General features: G+C 44.4%; 3 protein-coding genes across 6 annotated transcripts in view; 1 reads left to right on the top strand and 2 right to left on the bottom strand.

The window, feature by feature from the left end:
• The window catches only part of Art4 (arginine methyltransferase 4), a 62,323-nt gene extending 56,992 nt beyond the window's left edge, over window positions 1-5,331 (bottom strand). For all 4 annotated transcript variants that reach the window (XM_084577459.1, XM_084577460.1, XM_084577461.1 and 1 more), the window contains exon 1: window positions 4,954-5,331. In XM_084577459.1, coding sequence (XP_084433585.1) covers window positions 4,954-5,086 — 133 coding nt within the window. In that variant the 5' untranslated portion in view covers window positions 5,087-5,331. The remainder of the gene's footprint in view (window positions 1-4,953) is intronic.
• Window positions 5,332-6,352: 1,021 nt separating this feature from the next.
• CNPYb (FGF signaling regulator protein canopy b) lies at window positions 6,353-11,661 on the top strand. The gene has a single exon (XM_084577458.1). The coding sequence runs from the start codon at window positions 6,786-6,788 to the stop codon at window positions 7,419-7,421; it is 636 nt and encodes a 211-aa protein (XP_084433584.1). The 5' UTR covers window positions 6,353-6,785; the 3' UTR covers window positions 7,422-11,661.
• Window positions 11,662-14,227: 2,566 nt separating this feature from the next.
• MED8 (mediator complex subunit 8) lies at window positions 14,228-20,620 on the bottom strand. Its single transcript, XM_084577457.1, has 7 exons — window positions 20,442-20,620; window positions 20,251-20,369; window positions 19,968-20,112; window positions 19,742-19,882; window positions 18,540-18,624; window positions 17,784-17,942; window positions 14,228-14,346 (listed from the first exon to the last, which is right to left on the bottom strand). The coding sequence occupies exons 1-7, from the start codon at window positions 20,445-20,447 to the stop codon at window positions 14,267-14,269; spliced, it is 735 nt and encodes a 244-aa protein (XP_084433583.1). The 5' UTR covers window positions 20,448-20,620; the 3' UTR covers window positions 14,228-14,266.
• Window positions 20,621-25,965: the final 5,345 nt, after the last annotated feature.

The following is a 25,965-nucleotide window of genomic DNA, read 5'->3' as shown; positions in this document are numbered from 1 at the left end:
GCGCCCATTTTTTGGACCACCTAGCACAGTGTTTCTCATTGGCATTTTTGTGAACATGGAATTTCCTTATTAGGACGTAGCAAGACTAGGCCGTTATGCCACAGAGAAATTGCTCATATGACTAACACTGTTACATAGATGGCATCCTAAACGCTGCAGTTTATGAGTCACACAGCAAAGCGAAAGGCTCAAACTTATTTTCAATCATTCGTGATTCTTAACGCCCAAATAGAAAATTAACTGCATGAATGTATTCCCCCTCTCCATCATGAAATGCAGCTACCGCAGCCAGGTATCAGACCTGCAACTTGTGTGTGCTCTGAAAGCACAACACCTTAGCGAATGAGCCATCATTGCGAGACCTTCAGCAATAGGACGCCTTCTTAGTGATTTGGGTACCTATATGACAACACATTACGCCCCTCGTTATTTGATTGCATTAATAATGGTTTTGGCAGGTTTAGGTAGCATATTGGACTAATACTTTCAAATGCTGACAGGTGCCGTCAAGCGCAATGAACTTCCTGCAATATGAGAAGGCCTAGATGAACAAAAGCAAAATATTCCCAGGACCCTACCCATCATAGCAAGTGTCCGAAAATATTTTTTGGTGAGAGCAGAAAAACAAGCTTACAAGCTTTTCTTTTCATAACAACCAGAACATGTCGAGAGAGAACGTATTAACATGACAGCCTTTCCCAAGTGAAGTCAAATATCTGTAACAGCTCATGCTCAACCAGTGCATTGTTATATAAGTATAATGCTGAGGTGAAGCTAGTCATTTCGCTCATGAGGTTGTGTATCTCAAGGCCGGGTTTAGTGAGCCATGGTAGCGTAAATGTGCCAGTGAGTCCCGTCAATTTGTTTCTTTGCTATTCTTACCAAAAGGCAATTCTACTTCTGCCTTACCTAAATTTTACTTTTCCAGCGCACATAGCAAGGCCGAAGCTGGAAAATCATCGGCTACCATTTCCTGCTGAACAGTCTCAGCCCCACTGCCAAAACAAGCGGTTACAACTCGTTTTCCTGTTTTCGTGAAGAATTCCAGACAATTACAACTACAACTACTGCAGCATCATCGCTTCATGGCCTGATGGTATTTGATCTTCTGGCAGGTTCCAACAAGAATGAAAAACAAGATCAAGGTGCAGCGGAGCCGCAGGTCATGTCGCTGCAGAAGTCTTCGTAAGCGCCCAACGACAGCATTCCTAGCAGACAGCGAAATCACATGTGCGGCACTTCCAAAATTACGCACTCACTGCCAGGACAGCTCTTCCCCTTTCAAAATTTCCTGATCAAAAACACTCCATGCGATTACTTAAAGGGACAGAACACTGGCCAAAATATGTCATGAGATTATGATGGAGATGAAAAGATCTTGCCTCATATAGTACAGATCGAGCACTACAATATCAAAGAGAAGATGCTTTACAATTTTAATTTGCCACTGAAAATCGCATAATAACAACAGAGGTGCTATCAAGCGGAGAAACCCTAGTACTTTGAGTGTAGCCTCCCACGTGACTACATGTCAGCAAAATATTGCTGATTTTTGTAGCTGCGCATTTTTCTTTTCTCTTCTAAGAGTGCTTGCCATAATTTATTATATTTTGCGCTCTCTCCAGTGCATCCTTAAATAAAAACCACCCCTGCTTTCATTCATTCATAAACATTTATTCATGAGGATGACCCGAGACCTCTGCTTTCGCAACGTGAGAGGTATGCTTTCAGGTTTTGCCACTAGATAGTGCCACAGTGTTTAGAATTTAGTGAATGAAGCAATGACAGTGCCCACTAAAACTTTCGTCGACGAGGGCATGCGTTATTGTGCCATAACAGCATTCACTGTGAAACTGAAAGGGACGTTACACTATGCAAAAAATGTCGATTACTGTCTGGCGAGTGAAAGTTATATTTGTTTCCGGTACAACTTTTTTTGTCGACCACCAGTCGTCATCGTGGTCGCTGCTCATGGTTTCCAGCATCGGACTACATAAAAACGGGCGCACGCATTGATCAAAAAATTCCAGGTAAATATTTTCTAGCGTGTTTCTAACAAAACCATTACGGAATCAAACATTTTAGACATCAATCTTTCCACTGTGGCGAAAAAAAATCGAGACCTAAATTCCAGTGTTCTGTCCCTTTAAGCTTTGAAAGCCACACTGCAGAACTACAGCAGAGACATGCTCGAGTACACCTCGCCGAATAGAACCAGCTGCGCCGCTCTGCTACCTCAGCATTCCGCCAATAAGCATTTCGCCATGGGCAGTGTCCACCGAGGCAATGGCAGTACCGGTCCCTATGAACATACTGCACCTCTTTTTGTGAAATATAGGAAGATTATGGCTGCATAATTTACCATGCAAATTTCCTACACAAAACAAGGATTACAAATCTTTTAAACAGATGAATGTGTGCTGATGGAGATTTTTTTTGGACGGGAGGGGGGAGGGGGGGTCAACAGCGTTTAATTCGAACATACTCTAAACTGTTATAAAATTCATATTAGCGGCATTGTACTTCATTACCCCCACCACTGTACATATCACTTCGCTTATACAGAGGGTGGCAATTGTCTCTGAAAACCTCTAGCATGCTTCGATTTCCCCTCAAGATAAAAAAAATAAATAATAACATGGCGACTACCACCGAGAGCCACGCACTGTGTTGCCCCCAAACAAGCTCCATGCTTGCCAATTTCTAAAAAGGGACACGACAAATTAAAAGTGACCTACATCGACATGGCGCCGCCCTCTACCACAAGGAAAATACTTTAGTGAAAATTGAGCTCTTACAGGTGAGAAATACCAAAAAACCAAATCTCAAAACTAACCTGAATCTGAAACTAGCCTATATTATGTCAAATGCTAGAATCAAATCTGATGTTCAGGCATGAATCCGAGAAGCTGCTTTACACCACCATTCGCTTGAAACTGATGGCTACTGATAATGCTTTGTTGATGAAATTACGAGCTTGAATCGACTGGAAAGAAAATTTTTAATCCAATTTTCTCGCTCATCCATATATATACACATATCTTTTTCTGCTGCAGGACAAATGTCAACGCACCCAGAGAGAACCAAAGAACCAAAGTTCGCTGATAAATGTAATCGAACAATACCATCTCCACTCAGACTGCAGGAACCCGTCGCGGAATGAGAAACAACAGACATGGCCGAGTACAGATTCTTCAGTGGTTTGCTTGTGATACGACTATTCTGATATTAACCCCAAATCTATTTTGTGAAAAAAGTTAGTTTTTCTAGTGCAGTTTCAACGAAGCAGCCGCCAGTGCCTGCTTCCGATATATATGCGTAGAAACATTCCAGTGAAAGCCTGGTATGAGCAGTGGAACTGAAAGGAGCGTATATGGTACGGCATCAGATGAGTGATCAGTTTTCAATGGAGCTGCAGACTAACACGTAAGCAGAGAATTCAGAGTTAAGGCACAATAAACCCACGATGCAAGACAAAAGCAAAAATAAAGCAATGCACAGGCCAAGGGTAAATCGAAAGGACCACAAAACTAAAGGTGAACCCACTGCTTCTTTGCACTTGAAACCAAACAATGCAAAGAAAGACCGCGACGCATACTGCTAGCAAACAGACGCCCCGAAGAGCACGTCAGCCGTCATTCTGGATGATCGATCAGCGAAACGATCTGCGCCTTTTATGTAGTGCACATGCAGATGTTCCACCCCATCAAAAAGGGGAACTGCCTAGAGCAAGAGGAAACGTGTACAAGGCTTTGTTTCAATTTCACAGCCCAAATCAACTACTTCCCCTCATCCCCAGCAATGTTCCCATTCATGTCACTCACAATCTTTATTCAGTTCATAAGCAGATAGTGTGTGCTATATTTTTAGTTTCCTGTTGTGTTAATCTCAGCTACTCTGATGTAAGTAAGCACCCTGCCAATCAATAAGCTCAAGCCATTCATACTTGGTAGGCAGTAGGCTTTTGTGCACGCTGGCCTTTTTTTTTTTTTTTTTTTTTTAACATCGTTCCTAGTCCACAAGCCAGTCAGGACAAGGAATCATTCTTGCGAGCAACTAGATTTTAGTACAATTTTGATGAATCACACTAAAAGAAAGTTCACTAAACTATCCTAAACATTCCTTAGACGTTTTCCACTCTTTTTTAATCAGCTCAATTCGGCTAAACTTGATTCGACTGTTCTCCCATGGAAACTAACAGCTTTGTGGCGCAACAAAATGGCCCGACTTCTGCGGTTCAAGCATGCACGCACTGAATGACTGCAAGGTTCTGCAGCAGTTTCCGCGCAAGAAGCGATCGGGATTGTATCCTTTTCACACCTCTCGTTCAAGAGGAAGCGGGCACTTATCGTGAATTTTCCTAAGATAGAAGAGTGAAGCTCATGCAAAGGACGGCAACGGCAAGTACTTTTCGCCACATGACGCGCGATGCCAGCCTGCGCGCACCTGAGTCACAGACCGCATGCGATATCTTCGCGATCACGGCGTGCGACCACCGAGCCGGGCAAACTGATTGAAGCCGCGAGCTGCTTCGCAGCACTGCTAGCGGAGCATTCGGCGGTCTTGAAACCGAGCACAAACGCTGGCATTTTCGCGCCTAGCGGATTTGACGCGGCGTCGTGCCTGCAGGTTCGGGAATCACCGGGTTCGCCGCGCGACGCCGGCTGTGCGCAAGGTTGGCCATCGCACCACGCGCGCAGACGCCCGGGATGTCGAAAGGGAGGCGCACTTTCGAACGCGACCGTCGCCATGGCGGCTCCGAATGAGTAAACGCTTTTCGGCGATCGGACTGCCGTAAATAAAGCTGCGACGAGCCGATCAAAACACATTAGGCCTAAATAGATTACAGAACGTGCGACATGGACTACAGTAAACAATGCGCGCGGAGACAAAGAAGGCCCACTCCGGAGGACCGGCGAACGACGCAGGGCGCCGATGAACGGTTCGACTCACGCTTCTTGAACTTCACGATGAGGTTATCCGACTCGTCGGCGACTGTCAGAAGTAAAGGTATGGGAAACTTCTGAGTTATTTCACCGGTATCGGACAGACTGGATAAAAGCACCCCTTCAAACGTGGCCGCCATATTTACAACTGCCAGCCACCGCCAGGTGCAGGTGCACGATCATTCGACGTAAAGGAAGAAAAATGACGCGTTAGGACTGCCGCTGCGCAACACTTGTCTGCTGAGCTCCATAATTTAGATCACATAAGCATCAGATCCTTGTCCCTCATATTTTTATGGTATGATTTGCACATGGACAATCGGCGCAATTCGCGACTGATGGACGCATGTGTAGAACATGGTGTCTTGGTGGAGTGTAGAGAGATGATATATGGGTGGCGTTGAAGTGGGCCGAGTAGGTGGTGTTGGCCGAGTCCGCGCACTGCCTCGCGCCGCAGAATGTAGAGTTGGTAGAGTCATGGTAGAGTAAAATCCCGAAAGGAACTACGCAACTGGTCGCCTTTTCTAAAATCAGTCGAAGTCTTCTTGACGCACCAAATTTGGATTTCCTTTTCCGCCTTCCTCAATTTCTTTATTAAATCCACAAAAGATTTTTTTTTTGTTTTGTTTTCTACGCTTTCAAATTTTGCTCTGTTGGTGCGCTCGCCATGCCCCTGTACTGCCTGTACTCGCTTGTAACGTGAAACTAGTACACTGTAGTGAAACACAGCATCGCCATTCCCATTAGTAATATCGTAATATATTTTAATGTCTTCATGTTCAAGTGCAGTAGATATTGGTGGCATGTCTAACTTTGGTCATGGTCGTGGCCCAGAAGTTGGACGATATCAGTTCAGAAGCAGGCTCTTATCTGTAACATTATTTCAGTCATTTAGAGCACTGAAGTGTCGTGGTCAAGTGCAGATATCAGTTGCGGAACTCATAAGGTCAATTCAATTCTACCATGGAACTCAGCAATCAGAAAACGACCAGACCACAAACTGACCAAATCATGACACAGCACCACTAAATTTTTCATTGATGAATACCACAAAATATTTTCTACTCCGTAGCCCTCCACTACGGCCCCCTCTTTCTCTCTTTCCACTTTCATTCCCACCTCCCTCCCTTCCCTTACGGCGCGGTTCGGGTGTCCACAGAACAAGTGTGACAGTTACTGCGCCTTTCCCTTCCTGTGAACCAATTTAACCAATTTTTTTTTTCAGCAAAATTTAGATGAATAGTGCATGACTAACGATACAAAATTAAATTTACCGAACTTTCTGTTTCTGCAGGTTAAAAAGTAGTTAAAAATAATATTCATAGGTGACGCCATATTTGTCTACATATGCAAATAATGCAGGTAATGCTTGTATTTTTACCTTTTTACCTTATGTTCCAAACAGCACCGGAGTTTATCCACTATGAGTTTTGTAACTGTTGAACTATGACTGTATGACTAGACCGTTGTTTTCGACACACCCATACAGCGGTACAGCATCAACAGTACTTCCTTTGTTTTAGGAGTCATCGAACTTCGAACCACCGGCGGGCATTTGGAGTCGGTTGACTTTTTCTTTCGGGAGACAGTGGCACCGTCGAACATCTCAGTTTCAGCGTAGACTTGCTGAGGGCTATCCGCGTCACGTAGTAGAGTACGCAAGTACACACGAGTTTCCGGACGACGGCAGCGCCTGACGTGTTCCGCTGCACGTCACTTTATCTAATCGAAATATGATCGAAACGTGTGCTTGCGTTGCCGGTGGGCTAATGAGTTAGCAGCTTGTTTGAGGACATTCGAGGTTGGTGCGTGGCTGGCATTCAGCACCGGAGAGAGACGATGCGCTGCCTGTGGCTCCTGGCGGTTTTTTACGGGGCCCTGCTTGGCGGCAATGCAAAAGAAGAGAGCTTTGAGGAGGCCCAATACGGTGTCAAGTACGCTTCCCGGTGCGAAGCCTGCAAGTATCTGGCCGTCGAGTTGGAGGCGCGCCTCGGCGAAACCGGCAAGACTCACGACGTGATCGAGACCGGCTACAGCCTAGACGGCGGCCGCAAGCGGAAGAAGTACACGGTCTCCGAGCTGAGGCTAGTGGAGTCTCTGGACGGCGTATGCGACCGCCTGCTCGAGTACAGCGTGCATAAGGAACGCAAGGATAGTACACGTTTCGCTAAAGGCACCAGCACCACGTTCCAGACTCTGCACGGCCTGGTGGCTAAGGGGGTCAAAGTGGACCTGGGCATCCCCTATGAGCTCTGGGACTCGCCGTCGGCCGAGGTGACACAGCTGAAGAACCAGTGCGAGGCCTTGGTTGAGCAGTACGAGGCCGACATCGAGCGCTGGTACTTCGGTAGCCAGCAACAGCCGCTGAGCGCCTACCTGTGCCGCGATCGCGTGCTACGCAAGGGTGACGCGGAATGTCTCGACGACCCGGCGCCGGGCGACGGCGAAAAGGCGGCGCGCAAGGCTGAGCTCTGAGGCGTGTCTTGTGACAAGCATCGACTGTCATTTGCAGGGTGGACAGCACTGTCTGTCGCAGCGCACATGGAAGCACGGCACAATACTTAGATCTGGCACGTAAATCGGCATCGAATTCAAGACGGGTGATTGGAGACTAGAGAAAAAGGGGAAACTTCTCTAATGCAGCACCAAGCCAGTCCAGTGTTAAGAATGTAAGATAGCCATGACGTGCTTAACTGTTATGCTGGTATGTGCAGAAAAGTGGAGGACCTCATGCAAGCCAGTTCATCACTCTAATGGGCAGTTTCTAATTGCCATTTGAAACATTAACTAGGTGCAGGTGGTTTGAACGCGTGAGGTTTGTTTTTCGCCTTGAATGTGTGATGTGAGAATTTTTGCATCGGACTTATCCTGTGGTGATGATACACAGTATACACTGTGTACACTCTTAAACATACCTTGTAACAAAGCGTCACTTAATGCACTGTTTCTTTTTTCACCCTTGCAAGAAATTGAGCAGGTTATAGTGCAGTTGTATAATCAGGCTTGTAGCAAATCATTGAGACAGCAGTGAATCACAACAATCTGTTAAACCAGCGTACATGCTTCTGAGTGGCAACAGATTGGCCATACCCTAAAGGTTACCTAGAAGGGGAAAGGGCCTATCAGATATTTGCATTGTTATATAGAGCAAAATCCACCAAGCATATGTGCATTGTTCAAGTCCTTAGGTGTGAGCTGATAATTTTTTTAACTATTTTGCCTCGCAAGACCCATATAATGTTGCTGGGAAGGGACCGATATCGGCTTGCCAAAGACTGGACCGAAAAAGACAGGATGCGCGTCGGGCAGGAGACTGCAACTTGTGTAGGTCCGTTTCAATTCCAGGTAGTTCAGTTACTTTTCCTGGAATCGATTACTGGTAATCAGCTCAATTTTTTTTTCAAAACCAAGGTGTAAATGATGCTACAGTTTCAAGAACCTCACCTTAGTGGCAAACACTGGTGCTAGCGATGTTTCCTTCACTACAGAGCGACAACGGACCAGCTACAGAGAAGCTTCACGCACAATCAAGTTTGGGCCACGATTAAGTCTCCGCTGTCTCTGACGGTAGTTGCCGTCCAAAGAGATCTCACGCGTCCGCTTTTGTTCGAACCCTCTGTTCTCCCAGATGGCATTGCAACTTATCCCCGACTAGCACTTGATGCTGCATGAACAGCATTTTCTTTGCTTGAAGAACTAAAAAAAAAATTGACTTGTTAGGAATGCAGACTTTTGCTGGCACCCATTGTGATTTCGTTGAGATTATGATGCATAGGAAAATTAGCAACAACAACATTGAAAAACAACTTCCCTTTAAGATTAATATATGTAAAATATCGAACAAGCCGCACTAGTTCCCTGTGTTCCAAGCAAGTTTGTAGTAGGGCAATAAAAATTGCAAGAAAAATAATTCAATAGTAAATTATTTTCTGAAATTGCTCAGTTACGTTTTTGGGGCTGTAACTAACCAGTTTAATTGGCTGTATTTTAGGTGGAGCAGTTGTGATTATAATTGGCTTCTTATTTTGTGTAACATGTAAAAAACTGGTCACAAGTCACTTCTTTACAAAGTGCCTGCCATGATGAGCTCTTCAGGCAGAACCGCTTAATGCACAGATTCATTGTAACACAAAGGGCGCAGCAAGTGTAATGGGTGTGATGTACGGTTTTGTGCTAAGTTGTGACTTGCAACACGGACATGGTTTCAGCTTGTTCTACAAAGCAGTATAGGTCTAGAATGTGCTCGAGAGTTGTCCATTAACTGCCGCTTGAAATTGTACGATCTTCTGCAATGTTACTGCATGTTTGGTCATTATACAGGTTTCTGCTTTACAGAGAGTTGAACAACTCTCCCTGAGTAACCGCTGGCTTGTTCGCTCTCAACTTGAATGGGTAAGAACTTATAGGTTTGTGGAGTTTAACGTCCCAAAGCAACTCAGGCTATGAGAGACGCCGTAGTGGAGGACTCCGGAAATTTCGACCACCTGGGGTTCTTTAACGTGCACTGACATCGCTCAGCACACGGGCGCCTTGCTTTTCGCCTCCATCGACAAGTGACCGCCGAGGCCGGGATTCGATCCCGCGTCCTTGGGAACAGTAGTTGAGCGCCGTAACCACTGCGCCACCCCGGCGGGGTGGTAAGAACTTGTAGAAAGTTTGCATCATATGTTGTGTTGCCTGGCAAAAAAAAAGAAAACTGAGGGGACACAAAAGACCCGTTCACACTTGCAACTCGCAGATGTTATGTTATTGTTTTGGTCAAAAAGCAATTGTGGCAAATGGTTGCATTTGTCAAAAAGTGACAGCCGCAGGCCATTTGAGTACTGCTCGATTTTCCAGTCTTGCAGTGGCTGGTAGCAAACCGGTCACTGAACAGTGGCGCAGCTGGAGTGAACGGTAGTTTTACATCTGTCTTCTCGTTGCTTGTGAACATTAAAAATTGACAAGCCTTGTTCTGAACGAGACCAATTCGGGAAAGGGACCTGCGGGTCGCCTTTGCAAGTGTGAACATTGATTGAGCTGGGCAGCTCCCTGGTTGCATGCAACAGCTGGTTTTACGCCCTTCACGACTCGCAAGTGTGAATGGGCCTTTAAGTTTGCTCCTTTAAAGGTATCATGCAGCAATGGCTTTTATCCGTGGCTTTCCTTGAGCATCCTCATTTGTATACCTGCATTTTACTACTTCCTTGATCACTGCTCCCTTTGCCTGTGCTTATTTTATTTCACACATACTTATTATCATACAGGGTAACCTGCCACATAATTAAGACTGCTCTGCTTCAGCTTAGCTGTACAAACAGGTGTGGCTTGTACGATTCAAATCAAAGCATCCCAGAGGGTTCGATTCCCATCTCTCCCTTCCACCTCAAAGGAGCTGCTAGAGTTTGTACGTGCTGCCATTTAAGCCATGCCGTGGTCTCGCGGTGTTACACAACCTACCGATCAAGAAATGCCCAGCCATGTCACCTGCCAGCTAATACTACCACTAGAGATGATTTGGCGTTCGCTATGCCGACGGAGTATTTTCTGGAGAATATAGCCTTTTAACGCCATCGTGTTAAGAATGCTTTAGCAACGACAGTACCAGCAGTGTCATTTCTTGCTTCCCAAAACTTTGGGAACCACAATTTCTTGCTGTGGTGTCTGCATTTCAATACACGTAAAGCCGTATAGGCGCCTGTGTTCTGCCGTAATGCGACAGCACATGGAAGGACCCCAGGTGGTTGAAGCTGCCTGGAGCCTTCGGCTATGGCATCCCTCGTAGCCATTGTTGTTTTGGGACGTTGAACCCAGGAAAACAAAATCAATTTTTCATTTCTTGCATTCATCTTCAATTGTCACTCTGCCGCTGACAAGAGATGGCGCCGCCAGTGCAGCTGTCACGAAGCCACATTTTTTGTCTGCTGTTGCCACATGCAATGAGCACTTGCTGTTCTCACAGATTCGGGCAAGTAGCCAACCCAAATAAAGATTGCCACCAAATGCCATTCCTGCGTGAAATTCAAGGATGAACTTGCAAATGGTTTAGCTGCGAAGATTTTTTCTAGTTTTCGCTGAGTCTGTGTTATGGTGCATTCAACAGCTACAAAGTGTGAACTGCAGTGTAATCGCAGCAGGCCTGTTCTATGTCACGTTTGGTTCTAGTCTATACATTTTGTCATGTTTGCTTCTTCATGCATGGATTGCCAGCAATTCTCATTTAGCAATTTTACGATTGCACTGCAAAAAGAAAAAAGGTTTAGACTTTTCAGGCATGCGAACTTTAGCATGTGCTGTGCGTAGGGATATTTTAATAAACTTCTAAACATTTACTACCAGAAAATTGTAAAAGTGCTGGAACGATGCAATGATACATTCTAACTCTGATCCAGTGGAAAGGAGAGAGGTGGAAAAATTTCTTTCTGACCCTAAGGAAGAAATTCTCTGGTAAAACAAAATTAAGAGTGAAGGAAGTTCATCCAAGAGTTCATAAAAATTAACTGTCAGGACTCTTAAATGTGTCAAGTGTATTGCACACACTAATGGCACCTGCATGCAGCTTCCCTTGTGGACCCAGATTCATTTACATACATGCATATCGATATTCGCTAATACTTTAACTCGTGCCTCTATTATCTCGCATATACTCGGTGTAAATTCGAAAGAAACCACATTACCTGTGAAAGACTCTTTTGGTATCTTTGACATTACATTAAAATGTGTTTTTGCAAATGCACCCCCAGGTGTCTTCTGGTTCATTTTTAATGTATATACACATACCAAGGTCGCTTAATAGCTATTGCATTCAGCTGCAAAGGTTAAGGCAGCAGATTTGATGCTAACTACAGGGACTGCATTTTGATAGAAATTACATGCGAACATGCCTGTGGATTAAGATTTTGATGCTTCTTAAAGGTAGCCAGGATAGTGGAAATTCATCTGGCCTTTTACAGAGTTGCTTTGGCATGTAAAAATGCACCAGTTGATTGTCCGTAATGTGCACCACAGGGCCTTCACCTTTTCACAATCAGTTTCATGAAAAAAAAAAAAAAGCATGTTCATACCCAAATTTTTTATGAACACATTTAACCCGTAGGTACATGCCCAATGGGAACTGATACCTTTCGGTTGACTTGTCTCTACACATTGTGCAAGAAGCGAAGCAAAGTGTCTTGTGCTAGCAGATTAGCCAAAAACCGAATGGCCCATGGGGTGGCATACGCTTGCCAGTTCATGCTGTGACTTACGGTCCACAACACCACTAATTCTGCTCATGCACTGTGCAGCACGACATATGAAAGAACAAAATACCCTTGCCAGCCACATTTTAAGCAGCTGTGTGGCTGTAAAATCCATGCACGCAAAAATCCATGCAAGTGTTAGCTCAATATTCTCAAATTCAGATTTTTTTGTGGAGTTTCTTGTGGCTGTCGTGTGGAGTTCATCATGCTACTAACCATATTCTTTCCCGCCATTAGGAATGTCAAGATTATGGGGTAGCCTGTAGAAGTGATTGTTTGGTAGTTTTCGCTGAATATGCAACAATACTGAAAACCATTGCCCTCTAACCAGGATTATGGCAGTCCCCATTGCTATGACTACCAAACATTCAGTAGCATCTTGGATAAGCAGTGTGGATTAGTGCCTACAGTGACGTCTCCCACAATGACAGCTATGGTACACGGTGCGATAAGCCGCAGAAAGATGGTGATGATATAGTCTACACATTGCCGGAGCACATTTAAGGAATATCCTGAAAAAATACTCTGCTGTAAAAGCAATTTTCTTAGCAGTATTAGCAAGGTTCTTTGGCAATTAGTACAGCAGCAAGGATGATGAGAAAAATATAAATCGACGGGTGAGAAAGTGTGCGATCTTCCATGCTCAAAGTGACGTTGACATGCAACGAATTGAAATCCTGCAGGTATCTGTACACAGCTAGTTAACAGCAATGGATGCAAATAAGGCCACATTTTACGATTGTCGAATATCTACTGCAGTTGCCAGAACATGCTCAAGGCACAGTGGAGCTGCTGTTGTATGTACACTTCTGATACTGAAGACTGCCATCCAGGAAAAGAAATTATAAGGCGAAAGTTTTTAGGCTCATGGAACAAAATCCCGTGCGCAAGATCTATCATTTTCAGCGAGCTTCCACGAGATTAGTTCGTCTAGCGTTCCGGCCATCGGCAATGCCACGCTTGAACGCGTGCCAAGGAACGCCACGCAACAGGAGCGCTGGTGTACCGTCCAAACTCGCACTTGCCGGAGAAAGTGACAGACACTGCACCTTTCCTGTAAACTATTATTGTATGTAGCACTGCAACGAATGCCAATAAGAGGTAAATGATAGGAGACCCTCCAATCTTTTTGCTCTCAGTTACCTTTTATCCAGAATCTGCGAATACAAAACAACTAATGCAACTCACCCACAGCTGTTCCGAAGTGGCAGGGAGCGTGCACGACGTTAGTATTTTCACAGCAGGCACTTCTATTTCAGCTGTTTACTCTCCGCCTTCATTGCAAAAACAAGTAATCTCTTGTGTGAGCAGCAGGTACAGACTGGCTGGCTTAACTTAGACCACTAAATGGACAGTGGGAAAAAACTGAGGTTGCTCTCCACCAATAGTTTACAGTCTTATAACGACAGAGAGACTGCTTCCACTGAAAGCACAGCTTTTGTAAACCAGAAAAGACAAAAGAAAGTGAAATACAGGCATCACCACCACCAGCTCTATTCAGAACCAGACTGCAGTAATGCCAAAAACATTCATGTATTCTGGGGTCTAGGCTACACTATCATACACCAGTCTTTGCATCATAAGTTTGAAATCATGTTAAGTAATGCCGAAAGTTGGGCAAGTTGGTTAACATTCATGATGGAAAATAGCGCGAAAGTACACGAAGGACAGAAGGAAGTAAGACACGGACAAGCACTACTGCTTGTTTGTGTCTTACTTCCTTCTGTCCTTCATGTACTTTCACGCTATTTTCCATCATAAGTTTGAAAGGCAGAAAAAAAAGATTCTCCATAATTATGCCCGCTTTTTTGTTTTGAGGAATAGCATTAGCTGCTGAACAAACATTAGCATGACCACAGGGAACCGAACGATCAGCATTTACAAATAATGATATACTCAGCTGTCCTCAACGTCCCTTTATATTAAAGGAGTATTACACATTGTATGCGCGCACGCACGCACACACACACAGCCAATTCTTCTAGACAACAATGTGAGGAAAAAATGTGGCCAACATAAGCCCCAGAGAGTAAAAAAAATACAGCTGAAACGAAACGAGGGTGGAAGGTGAGAGCAGCTTTAATGACGAATTCATTGCAGTCACCTCCCGTACGGGTGGGAGGCACCGGCTGACTTGATGTTGGTCTTGATGGCACTCGGCATCTTTCCCGTGGGGTGCACTGGCGTTAGGAGAAAAGGAAAATGCGAATTAAAATATTGCAAGACAGCCTCAGAAAATGCAGCACCCTCATCACATAAGACATCACATGAGACATGAGACTCTTCTGACCCCAGTTGACTTCAGGAATCTCCTACACACAAATCACAGCAAGAATACAAACCAAATGTGTCATGGACAGCCATTTTTATATCGTAAACTTCATCTGGTGCAACTAGGTGCTCGTTCTGAGGTACTATTTTATAGTTAACAGTACTAAAAGTGGACAAATATACTGGCATGTACCGGCCAGCAGAGAAATTGCCTGCTTCTGTCTATATGGACCCAAAAGTGCCTCGTACACAGGCAGAAAAAAGCCTTATATTTGTTGTTAGTTGAACCATGCTCTCGGCGCATGATGGCCTTAGCTGCCTTGCCTATGTGCCATAAAACCAAACACATATTTGTTGTTAGTACTTTACTGTACTAACTAAGGGGTAGGCAGCGAACGCGGTGGTTAGATGGCATCCTCGAGGTGCTGCAGATGAAGTTATGTGATGTTAGGAAGATAGTGAGAGACAGGAAAGCATGGCGTGATATGGTCCATAGGGTCATGAAGAGTCAGACACGACTGAACTGAACTGAACTGTACTGTTAACATTAAAGCAACAAATGTACGCAGCTAGCCATAGCAAACACTATTTTTTCAAACTTCTGCCTGGCTTATGCCGAAATGCTATTCTAATGAAATGGCCTGCATCTCTCCCAGACACGTATCTGCTATTTAAGGCACTGATGACACTAGCCTAAATCGCTGAGCTTCACACAACTTCAGACAGCAGCATTAGAAGAGGCACTTTGGACTCACTGAGATGACAGAGATGGTATAGGTTTGCTGCAAAGCATCTTAACAAGGGCGCAATTGCGGCACAAACCAGAAAAAGTAATAAAACCAGGTGGTAAAACAATTATTAACCAATGGTATTCCAGCATCTGTTATATGCATGTCATAAGGGTACATTGAACAGCCTTGAACATCCAAATGAGAACTGGTAAACCAAACACTCAAATTGCTATTTGGTCAATAGTAGTCTGCTGAGTTAATAGAGCAGTGGCTTTAGAAAATGAATTAACCTAGAACTCAAACTGCCCTGGCCGAAATTTATAAAAAAAAGGAGGAAAAGAACGCCCCCCCAAAAAATTATGCCAATGTAGCCTCTTTTACAAAGGCATTTAACAATTACTTGTTCAAAAGTGCATGAGTGCTACCATAGCTTGTTCGAAGCAATGGTATCAATTCTAAAAGCAAGTGAAACCATGTAAACAAATAAACATGCTGTTTTAACTTTTTCAGGTGGGCTAGTTGCTTGTGCACATGCAGAACCACAATTGACAACAGTGGAGTTACAAGAGCTTAATGCGAGTTGAAGAAAGGTCTCGATGCCCAATTGCATTCAGTGCATAGCAACAGAACAATTCCTTTGATTTGAACTTGAAGTCTTAAGAACCTGGCCTCAGTGACTCTGAAATTATCCATGCAAGCCAGAGTAAGAAAACATGTACAGTCATGAGCAATATGACGGGGAACAAACTTCTTGCACAAAATTGCAAATAAACTTGGTATTTCTCTATTAACTATGAGGGAGACCGTTCGATATTATGCATCCAAAGAAAAACACTACTTAGAAACTGAGAAAATTGTGCTTGTCACACATAATTATGGAGTAATCCACAAATGAATGCTTGAACGTTCCCTCTCATATTGCTCATGATTGTACAACACTGTTAGCAGACGAGTCTTTTTTTCTTTTTAACTTGGTTGGTTGGTTGGTTTGTGGGGTTTTACGTCCCAGAGCGACTCAGGCTATGCAAGACTCCAAAGAAATGCAGTGGCAACAATGAACACCCACACCCACTGTGCCCATTTTGTGCACTCCTCAGCTCAGTCAACAGAATCTCCAGCTTTTGCTTCCTTGGCTTTCAAAATGAGAGGCCACTACTATTGGAAAGACACTTGGAAAGTTCAATGTCATAGCAGTATGAGACTATACAACAAATCTTTGTACACACATATCAGTCAACCCTAGATATATTGAATTCTAAGTTTGATACATCGATAATATAAACACAGCAATGAGTAACATAACCTGCAACCAAGTTAACGTATGTTGCACTGACACCAGGGAGGCTTGTTCGGCAGCAGCACGTTGCCTGCTGGTGTACTGGCAGTGGATATCACTAGCGCCATATCGAAGCTGCTGAAGATGGTGTTTTGCAACTAGCCTCTGCCTAGCATATAAGGCCTAATCACGTGATTGGGTGCACTATAAGCACAATACTCTTCTATTATCAACAGATGGTTTTGCAATGCCTTTGGTAGAAAGGTAAGCAAAGAAAGCCTGATGGGAGCCACTGGTAGCTATTGATAAATTACTCCCACTGCACGGCCAAAGGCCAGCTTCCTTGCATGATAGCAATGTAGTGTGAGAAATGGTGCTGCTGGATCCGAAGGGTGCTGCCAATCACACTGCATGCTCCTCACGTCACGCAGTTGAACAGAGTCTTCACACAGCTATTGCGGCCAGTAGATGATCAAGGCTACACCACATTGCTCAGCATGCAAAAAGTGATTCTGGAAGTGCCATTGGGAGAAGCCCCACTTGCAGAGGCGCTGTATGACATTTGACAGAGAAAAGGTTTTGTTTATGGAAATCTGGTACATCGAGTCCGATAAATCTATGAAGTATTGCTGCACTTTTGCAAGGGTTTTTTAGGGGGATTCATTGCTACATATAGGCAATAATCAGCTATATCGGCAGCAGACTGTATGCATATATACATAATAAAGCAACTCGCAAGACAGTTCCCCCTGTGTGAAGCGAATACTTACGCGTCAGCTGGGATGTGTTTTGTGTTGCGTTGGGTTTAATAGTGCATAAGTGGCTATAGCTACCATGTGCCCAGCTCGAGAGCAGAGATTTTTTGTCAAAAAGCATAAAGTCTTATAGTAGTGTTCTAGGTCTCCTCTCCAATTGTTGAGTACCCATACTCCAAAACTTGCACTTTCCACAATATTTCACCGGCTTTCTATATGTATACACACACAGGCACAGCAGCCTTGATAAGCTGCCAAGTTTGCCATGCGTGCCCCTGGCACCAGCATTCCCATCAAGACCTCATCATGCTGAGCTATTTTACTGATGCACAACATCTTAGCACGCTGCCAAGGTCTATGCTGCAGACAGCCCCAGCAATGGCATAAAACTGAGGAATGAGCTAAGAAGAGCTAAGACTTAAAAGATGTCAGCACATGGTTGCTTTCCCCTAGCAGTCACATGTGCTGCAACAGCCATATAATGGCTCAGTATATTTCTTTAAATAGACACTCGATAAAATCGTACTGAAATGACTCTCTGGCTTCCCTTTAATGATATGAGTAAAGATTTAAACGACACTTACTAGAGAAGGCCTTGGCACCCCTGGGCTGTGCTGTAGGCAGTGGGGACTGGCTCTTGGGGGAACCAAGGCTGGGCCGCAGGCCTTTGCCAGTGCTCAAAGCACCGATTAGGGCATTGGTGTCGGCCAGGGAAGATGTCTGGGCGAGGGCACTGCGCTGGCCTGCAAAGAGCAGAGGCGGCAAAATAAGTCCGAGACACTGCGGGAGATCATGTACCCATTTGGCGGAAGTCTCTCCAAATTTCCTCGGTTCCATATGCCAGCATGTGGCTGGCACTCAGTGCCTGACATCACCCTCTCAGAGCCAGGAAAAACCTTATTCCAGTTTCAGGTGAGAAGAACTGGTATGCATAGTCGGATGAAATGTCTACGCAGTCCAACATCCCACACTGCTATACCATGCTGTTTGAAATGTTTGATCTAATCTATCTAAACTTCAGGTCACAAGCTGCCCTTGAGACACAGGCTGAATGCATCAATTCTATCTGAACGTGGCGGTAGTATGCACTGCACAGAGAAAATGCAATGGCTGAGATTGTTGAAATTTTATCAACACTGTGAGCTAAACAATAACACCACTAAGGCCTTTTGACAAAAGGAATGCAGTTGCATAAAACCATCAGTTCCCACAGTAGCACACAGTGAGGTGCCATTTGGGGTGCCAAAATCAGGTGGAGACAGGCAACAATGAGCACTAGGAATTGCATGGCACAAGGCAGGTCTAATGAATGGAGCAAGTAGCTAAAACCGACAACTCACTCGATGTGCTCTCCCAGTCTTCTCGTGTGGTCTTGAGCACTGTCTCGATGGTGTTTACAATTTTGTTGAGCGAAGCAATTTGTTTCTGAAAACCAAGAAATGCACACATCAGAAATGAGCGTCTGCACTGTAAACAAGTAGGACTGTTATAGCTCCCTCTGAGACTATAAGAGCAAACGATGGCAATGTTATTTGGCATTCATCTCTTATACACGCAATGAGCCTCTCATTTTTGTAGAAGGTGACAGCAAAAAAGTGAAGATACACTGGTGAGTACATGAGAGATCAGAGAGGCAACAATTAAGACAGCAGTGATTATGCTACATGTGTCAGAGGGGATTGAGTACATGCGAACAAGAAATCTACAGGTAGGTGCCGCTGACAACAGCCAATGTTGCATCGTCATAGTTTTAAAGGCAGAGATGAAGTGTTCCAAATTTTAAAAAATGTTAAATGCCATCCCGTGCTTCCATCTTTTCGTCACCATGAACATTTTTCTTTTCCTTCTTTCAGCACGTCAGGCATTGCTACATCCTTGAAAATGATGACTATGGGATCTATTCTCAAGTGGCCCGCAACTGCAGCTGTCATCCAGGTAAGGCATGCCACATATATTTACAGAGTAATAGCTGTTTACAGTAAAATTGAAAGGTGCCTTCCAGTAACCTTTTTGCAGTGAGACTACCAACAACTTTTATCTTTCAAATCACAATCTTCTACTCCATGCCCAGTTGCCTTGGCTGTGATAGCCGGTTTAATGTGGCTGCTAGTAATGTGGCCTTGCCTTCACTCGGTTGCATGATAACTTGAGCATTATATGGGTCTTTAAATCTTACTGCCATGGGCGGTCATTATCTAGACCCTATCTGAAATATATGGGTAAGTCCAAATGTCCCGTATACACCCTTCTCCACTGCCAAAGATATTTGGTACCTTTCTCCGATACTCTTTGCAGCCTAACTGCCCATGGTGTGAAATAATGCTGGCAGCAAGCAGGGCTGACCTATTGAAGCCAAGACAATTTCTGAGCCTGTGACTGGTGCATAAACTTGTGCCATCTCTCCAAAAACCTCTACCTTATTTCACTCCTGGTTATTTGAAGCTGTGCTGGAGCTGACGGCAAAGAGCTGGGTTAAACTGCTTCAGCACAGTCCGCAGATAACCACCGACACTTGCCACAGTGGCGAAATATGCATTCCCACCTGACCAGCATCCAGGGACATCTGGTTAGCTTTGGTGTTGATCTGAAGCTCAGTAGCCTCCACTTCTGGGTCTGGCTTGGTGCGCAAATAGTCAGGTACCACCTCATGGTTGAAGAACTGAATACGGTTCTCAGTCGTCTTCTGCAAAAGCAACACGAATAGCCGGGCTCAGCGCGAAAATTGTCTTTGCATTGGTTCAGGCGTTTGGAACAGCAACAGTACGTACGGCGAGCTCTTCATCTCGCTCAGGGTTCAAGAAAAGGGGCAGCAAAATTCTATTCCTGAGCGGCGGAGTCTTCTCATTGCGTAGGACTTTCATGAGGGTGTTCAGCTGACCAGACAGGAGGGCGAAACTGTTGAGAACTGACGGCCTGCAACCCCGAACCGCAAAGCACCCCATAAGAATAATTTTCGCTGCCGCGAGCTCTCAGGGTAAGAAACAATCACACCACAAGCACAGGCCAAGGATACCGAAACAATATTCACGAGACTAGACGCGAGGCACTCACCATTGCAGCGTTTCGTACTCAGTTTCAAGCTTCACTATGAAGCCTGCAATGGAATTCTTCAAGTCTTGAGTACGGCTAATCATGGCATCAAGGGCTACATCCAAAGCTTTCTCTTCTCTCTGAAAAAGAATGAATGTAGTGCAGACACTACGTCCGTACCTCTGACAACTCGAGAGTTCATGTGCACCTACCTCCATGGTAAAGTGTCAGACTCGATTTGCTCTGCTTACAGCGAATTACCACAAACTAAAGCGGAAGATGCTGACCAACCGCCTGCCCACTGTCACCAATCTTATATAAGATGAAAAAAAAAAAAAAAAACAGCTCTACGAAAGCGAAATCAACAAACACGACACAAGACTTGCCGCTTCGTAACACCTGAACTTGCAGAGAGCCGGCTCCGTGAACTGCGCATGCGCGCCCAGGACCAAAGTGGAAAGGAGGATATGTTGTTCTTCTGGACGGATGTGACGTCAAATAGCTTTTAGTGCTTGTTTTTTTCTAGAAGTAAGCCTCAAACCCAGATGTTCACTGAGCCGCTCAAAGTATGGCCCAAACAAGGAACGCTGGCGCGCTTTTCAGACAACGAGCATTTGCGCTTTGCGAGCCCTAGGCACCCTAGGTTGTCTTTCATGCGTCGGTCTGCTGCAGTTTGCGGGCCATCATCCCGGTAGATGCAAACTCGGTGAAATGCGGATTCAGTTCGTGGATTATAGCCTTAAATTCAGGGGCGCAGCCCTCGGTGCAGTCCTACTGACTGCGGTGAGTCGTACATACATGCCCGCGAACTCTAAGTAAAGTATTTGTCGTCTTTCTGCCATCGCCTTCCTTGCAGCTTCTTTAACGAGTTTTTGCACGGCAGCGCAAGCATGCGTTATCCTCAATTATTGACGTGGCGTAATCGCGCTATCGCGCGACAGTCTCCGGGCGAAGGCGTGAGGAGACGACGAGACTGCTTAATGGCGTCCACGATCTCGTTTCATTGCGCTTGGAACAACTTCCATTCCTGCTGCTGTGCACCGATCGGTCGCCGGTTGCTGTTGTCTTCCGGATGCACTGGAGTATTGGGACATATGAGGCGACTAAAAGATAACGCAAAACTATTTCTGAGTTCGCTTATATTTGTTTGGGCAGTATAAGACATTTTTGCGTGCGCCAGCGTGAACGCGCTGGTTTATAATCGGGGTTTTATTGCCTTCCTCGCAGCTTCAACCGATGGAGCGGCTCGGCCCATAGAAAATGTCGGGCTTCTTTCGGAAAACTGTTGGAAGGTAAGTGGCACTCATCTGTACAGACCATACGTGGTAGTGCTGCAATACATGAGTAATATCTGCGGACTGCTAAAAGGGGGGTTGCTGGCCAGCTGAGAGAGTTTAAACGTAAGTAGGCCCTGTGCGGACTGAGCCTCGAAGTGCAACAAGCCTACTGCACAGCATGAAATGGCTACGAAAGTATGGTTATATACATGACCGAATTCATGTGCTTATTTGCTCAGACCTTTCACTGTCAAGTACTCACTTATTTCGGTGTATACAGCAATGATGGTGACTTCATTACTCCTCAACCAGCATAAGTTCATGCCTGTGACAATATCTGTCCTTTTACTGCCGAAATAACTGCATTGGTGGAACTCACTGAGCTTGTTTATATAGATTTAACACTTTGGATGCATGTTGCTACTGCAGAGTTCCCTAATATATATATATATATCTTTTGCCTGCTCCAACATAAATAGTTGGCAGTGCTTGGCTTCAAGCTGCTGCCAAGGCCATTGACAGCTTATTTGAAAAGAGAGCAATAATTAATCTGAGCTGGCATGTTTTGTGGGAGAATGAGGCACCATTGCGAGTACCTCGTAATCCTGTCAAAGAGCTTGGCAGTTGCTGCTATAAGCACTCTCCATTGCAGTTCCATGCAAGCCGCAGCATATTCCACACTTACTGCACAAGTGATTTAACTTAGTCTCTTTGTTGCTATTTCAGTGCTTTGTAAGTGTGCTAAATATTTGTATTTGTGCTAGCATTGACGGCCAGTCTCGTTGCTACCTTTTTCCTTCTGCAGCAGGCACTCTCACTTGTTTTACTCGAACCAAATTCTATTGTGAGTGAGTTTGCTGAATTTATGCAAACTAAATGTAATTGCAGTATTACTCTCATTTATTTACATCTGCAGAGGCAACGAATTCTTGGTGGCGACGAACGAGTTCCCTCCGCCAGTTCGATTACACCGCCACCTCAGTTGTGCAGTGAGCTGCGACTGGTGTGACCAAATGGATACTCTCACTGCTTCCACAGGTTTAGAGCGTGCTCCCAGTTAAGTTTAAAACACCTTGCTTGCAATGTATTTAATCTTGTTGTGTAATATTGTCACCGTTGCTGATATGCTATTATTTGAAAATCATTCTGGGTGGTTTGGAACACATGATTTGCAAGGGGGGGAGGTGGGAAGCACAAATGTGTGACTGCAATTTTTTGCCAGTCTAGCTTCTAGCCTTGCGAATTAAAGTAACAGATTAATACCTGAACAGGCCTGAAATTTATTGGAGAGTTTGTCATATAGAAGAAAACTTGATCCGGTGTGGAGGTAACACAGCTGTGGTTCTCCGAGAAAATGTTATCCGTGTGTGATGGTGTCTAAAACATGGCATTGTCTTAGGTAACTTGGCATGGAATCGGCCACTTCTTGTACTCTCTTGACAGCATCTATTGTACTATGTGCTAGGTGATATGCCTTCAGGGATAAGAGTAGATGGAGAATACCTCAGTAATCTGCAATTTGCTGATGACATTGCCCTGAAGCAGTCAGGATGACGGGCAGTAATGTGAGCAGTTTGTACGTCATGCTGGTCATGGAGGAAGTAAAAAAGCCTTAGAAGCAATGTAAAGGGTTCCGGAAATCGGCTGGTATGGATCATCATCATCAGCCTGATTATACCCACTGCAGGGCAAAGGCCTCTCCCATATTTCTCCACTTAACCCGGTTCTGTGCTAGCTGCATCCACTTGACCCCTGCGAACTTCTTAATCTCATCCGCCCACCTAACTTTCTGCCGCCCCCTGCTACGCTTTCCTTCCCATGCATAGGCAACTGCAGATCTTTGAAGAGTGGTAGGGAGATTGTGCTAGAAAAACTGCTTGCTTTGTGTGTGTAGTGCCTCATGACCTCAAGCGTATAAAAATCTTGGAAGGATCCTAACAGTACCATAATCTATAAGAAAGGGGCTGTCAAGCACTTGCAAACTTAAACTGATCGGGTTACTGTCCATTGCCTACAAGATAATAGAATTGGGAAAATCTTGGACTTTCTATCAGCTGAAAGAGCAGCTGGCTTTCGTAAGGGCTGCCATGTTTTTTAATGTGTCTGCCCTGCCGCTGTTGTGTGCTGGATTGTAGCCTACATCCACATCGGATAGGAGGCTGTGCAAACAAACTGCTCTTTACAGAAGGGACATAATTTGAACTGCCCATATCATACAATGCAGCAGCAGTAGTGAAAAGTGCTCCACAAGGAGTGACTTATTGTAGAATGGTTGCTTTATTGCGGTAGCGTAAAAGGCGTCACCCTTGAGAAAAATCACAACCATGCCTTTGGCAGGTGACATGGCCATGCACTGATTGGTTGTCTGGTTCTGCGATGTCATGAGGCTACATGATATGGCCGAACTGGCTGGAGCTCATATTGTGGAAAAGCGCAAAAGAGACTAAGAATCGAGAAAAGAGAGGACGACGCTATCTGGAGCTGCTAACTCAGGCAGCTCCTTTGAGGCGAGAGGGTGAGGTGGAATAGAACCCTCCGAGACCCTTGGATCCAGTATCAGACGTGCTACTCCACATTCATACAGCTTGGTTAAAACAGAGCTTTATACCCATGTTGGGTGGTCTTAGGCACAATGTGGTAGATTATGGTTGTATGCTGACGATTTTGTGTGAGATAATACCGGCACAAATTAAGGGATTAGGGCTTATACCTTTCAGGACCGCTTTAAGCCAATCGTTCATATATGAATGATGGTTCTCACACACTGGCAGACGTAAATTTTCGTGTTTGGAACATGTAGCCCCATTTAGGCAGATAGTATGACAAAAGTAATTATAGTAACTAGTTCACAGGGATGGAAAGGCACAGAATCTGTCACTTGTTTCTGTGGGCACCTGAACTGTGTCGTAAGAGAAGGGAGGAGGGAGTCAAAGTGGAAAGACAGAAATGGGTGCTGTAGTGGAGGTCTGTGGAGTAATTTTGACCACCTAGGGATCTTTAACGCGCGCTGACATCACATAGCACACGGGTGCCACTTCGTTTGCATCGAAAGCAGCCGCCAGCGGTCGGGTTCGGACATGGGTACTCCGGCACAGTAATCTAGCATCTTAACCACTGCACTACCGCAGTGGGGCTATTGTGACAACCATAGTTTCGTTTGTGTGCGGCTTGTTTATTTTTTTATTTTATTTTTTGTTCTTTCTGGCACAGTGTGACATTTAAAAAATTATTCGAAATAAAGAGGTCTTTGGCGCCATTCACACGATTCTGCTGATTCTACTATAGTTTTCTTTTTATGAGAGCAGTAGCGAAGTCTCTTGAAGACAATTTTACTAGCTCTCACTTCAGCTCAGATGATGAATCAGTCAAATGCCAGCCTCGAACTTCAGCTAGTGGCCAAGAAAAGCTTAGTTTCAATCTCTGATCACTCTTGGTCAGTTACACGTGCTCATTTTGTGTTCCCACTGTTCTGTTTCCATTCGCTGGGTTTCAGCAGCAATGAAAGCTTGGTACTACTTGATATGGCTTCTCCAGAACTTCAAGTGTGGAACTTCTTCAAGCAAATCGAGTGGAGTTTGAACACCGAGCTCCTATTGCAGATTTTCAAATTTGATGGCAAACTCTCCCACCTTGTGGAAAACATATCACCAAATAATCCAGTCATAAATCCTGAAAGGTTTGGAAATGCCAATGCTATAAACTGTAAAATGAGTAGAGGAAGGCCGAGCTTAAAAATGGGTGTTTTCAGCAACTTAGCTATATTTCTGAGAGAACAGCACACCTTCAAAATGAACTTCAGAACGTAAATTATTACTTCCTTGGCAGTTGGGCTTCGCTGCATTTTGTAGTGCGATGTGGAGAATAGGTACATGAGACTCTCAACAACTGCTGCAGGAAATCAAGAATGACCACTGCTTCCGAACAGCACTACGAAAAAAAGAAATCTGCCCATAGGTGCACCATATCTTTACTAGTAATAAAAGAGGCAGTGTAGCATATTTTAGTATTCTGAATTATTTTTCTTGCTGGCTTATTTTGATATTCATGCCCCCTTTTCTTTCACTTTTTGGATTTTTTCTGCAAATTTTGGAGAAAAAGGTTTTTATGTTATGTATAAAGCCAAAACAAAAACATGGGCATTTATTTAATTGAGGATCAAAATACCTGCATTTTAGTATTATCTAATAGCAAGATTGTGTAAATATTTTATTTAATAAACAAATTACATGGTGCTGAAGGAGTTGAGGCAAAAAAAAAAAAGACTTCTTCATTTTCAAGCTGTAGTTTAAGAAATGAGCATTTTTCTGCCTTTTGTATATCCTCAAGATTTTATTACAATTTCTTTTTATATTCATGTTTGACAATACTTTGTGAATATTTTACCCAGTGCTGAGAATTTATCTTATGTATTATGCTTATATTCACAATATTCACGTGTTTAGAGGGCATTTAAATAGCT

This window comes from Amblyomma maculatum, chromosome 8 (assembly GCF_055883805.1).
Source record: "Amblyomma maculatum isolate TAMU_Amacu chromosome 8, ASM5588380v1, whole genome shotgun sequence".
Lineage (NCBI taxonomy): Eukaryota > Metazoa > Arthropoda > Arachnida > Ixodida > Ixodidae > Amblyomma > Amblyomma maculatum.
This window is presented reverse-complemented; position numbering and strand designations above follow the sequence as displayed.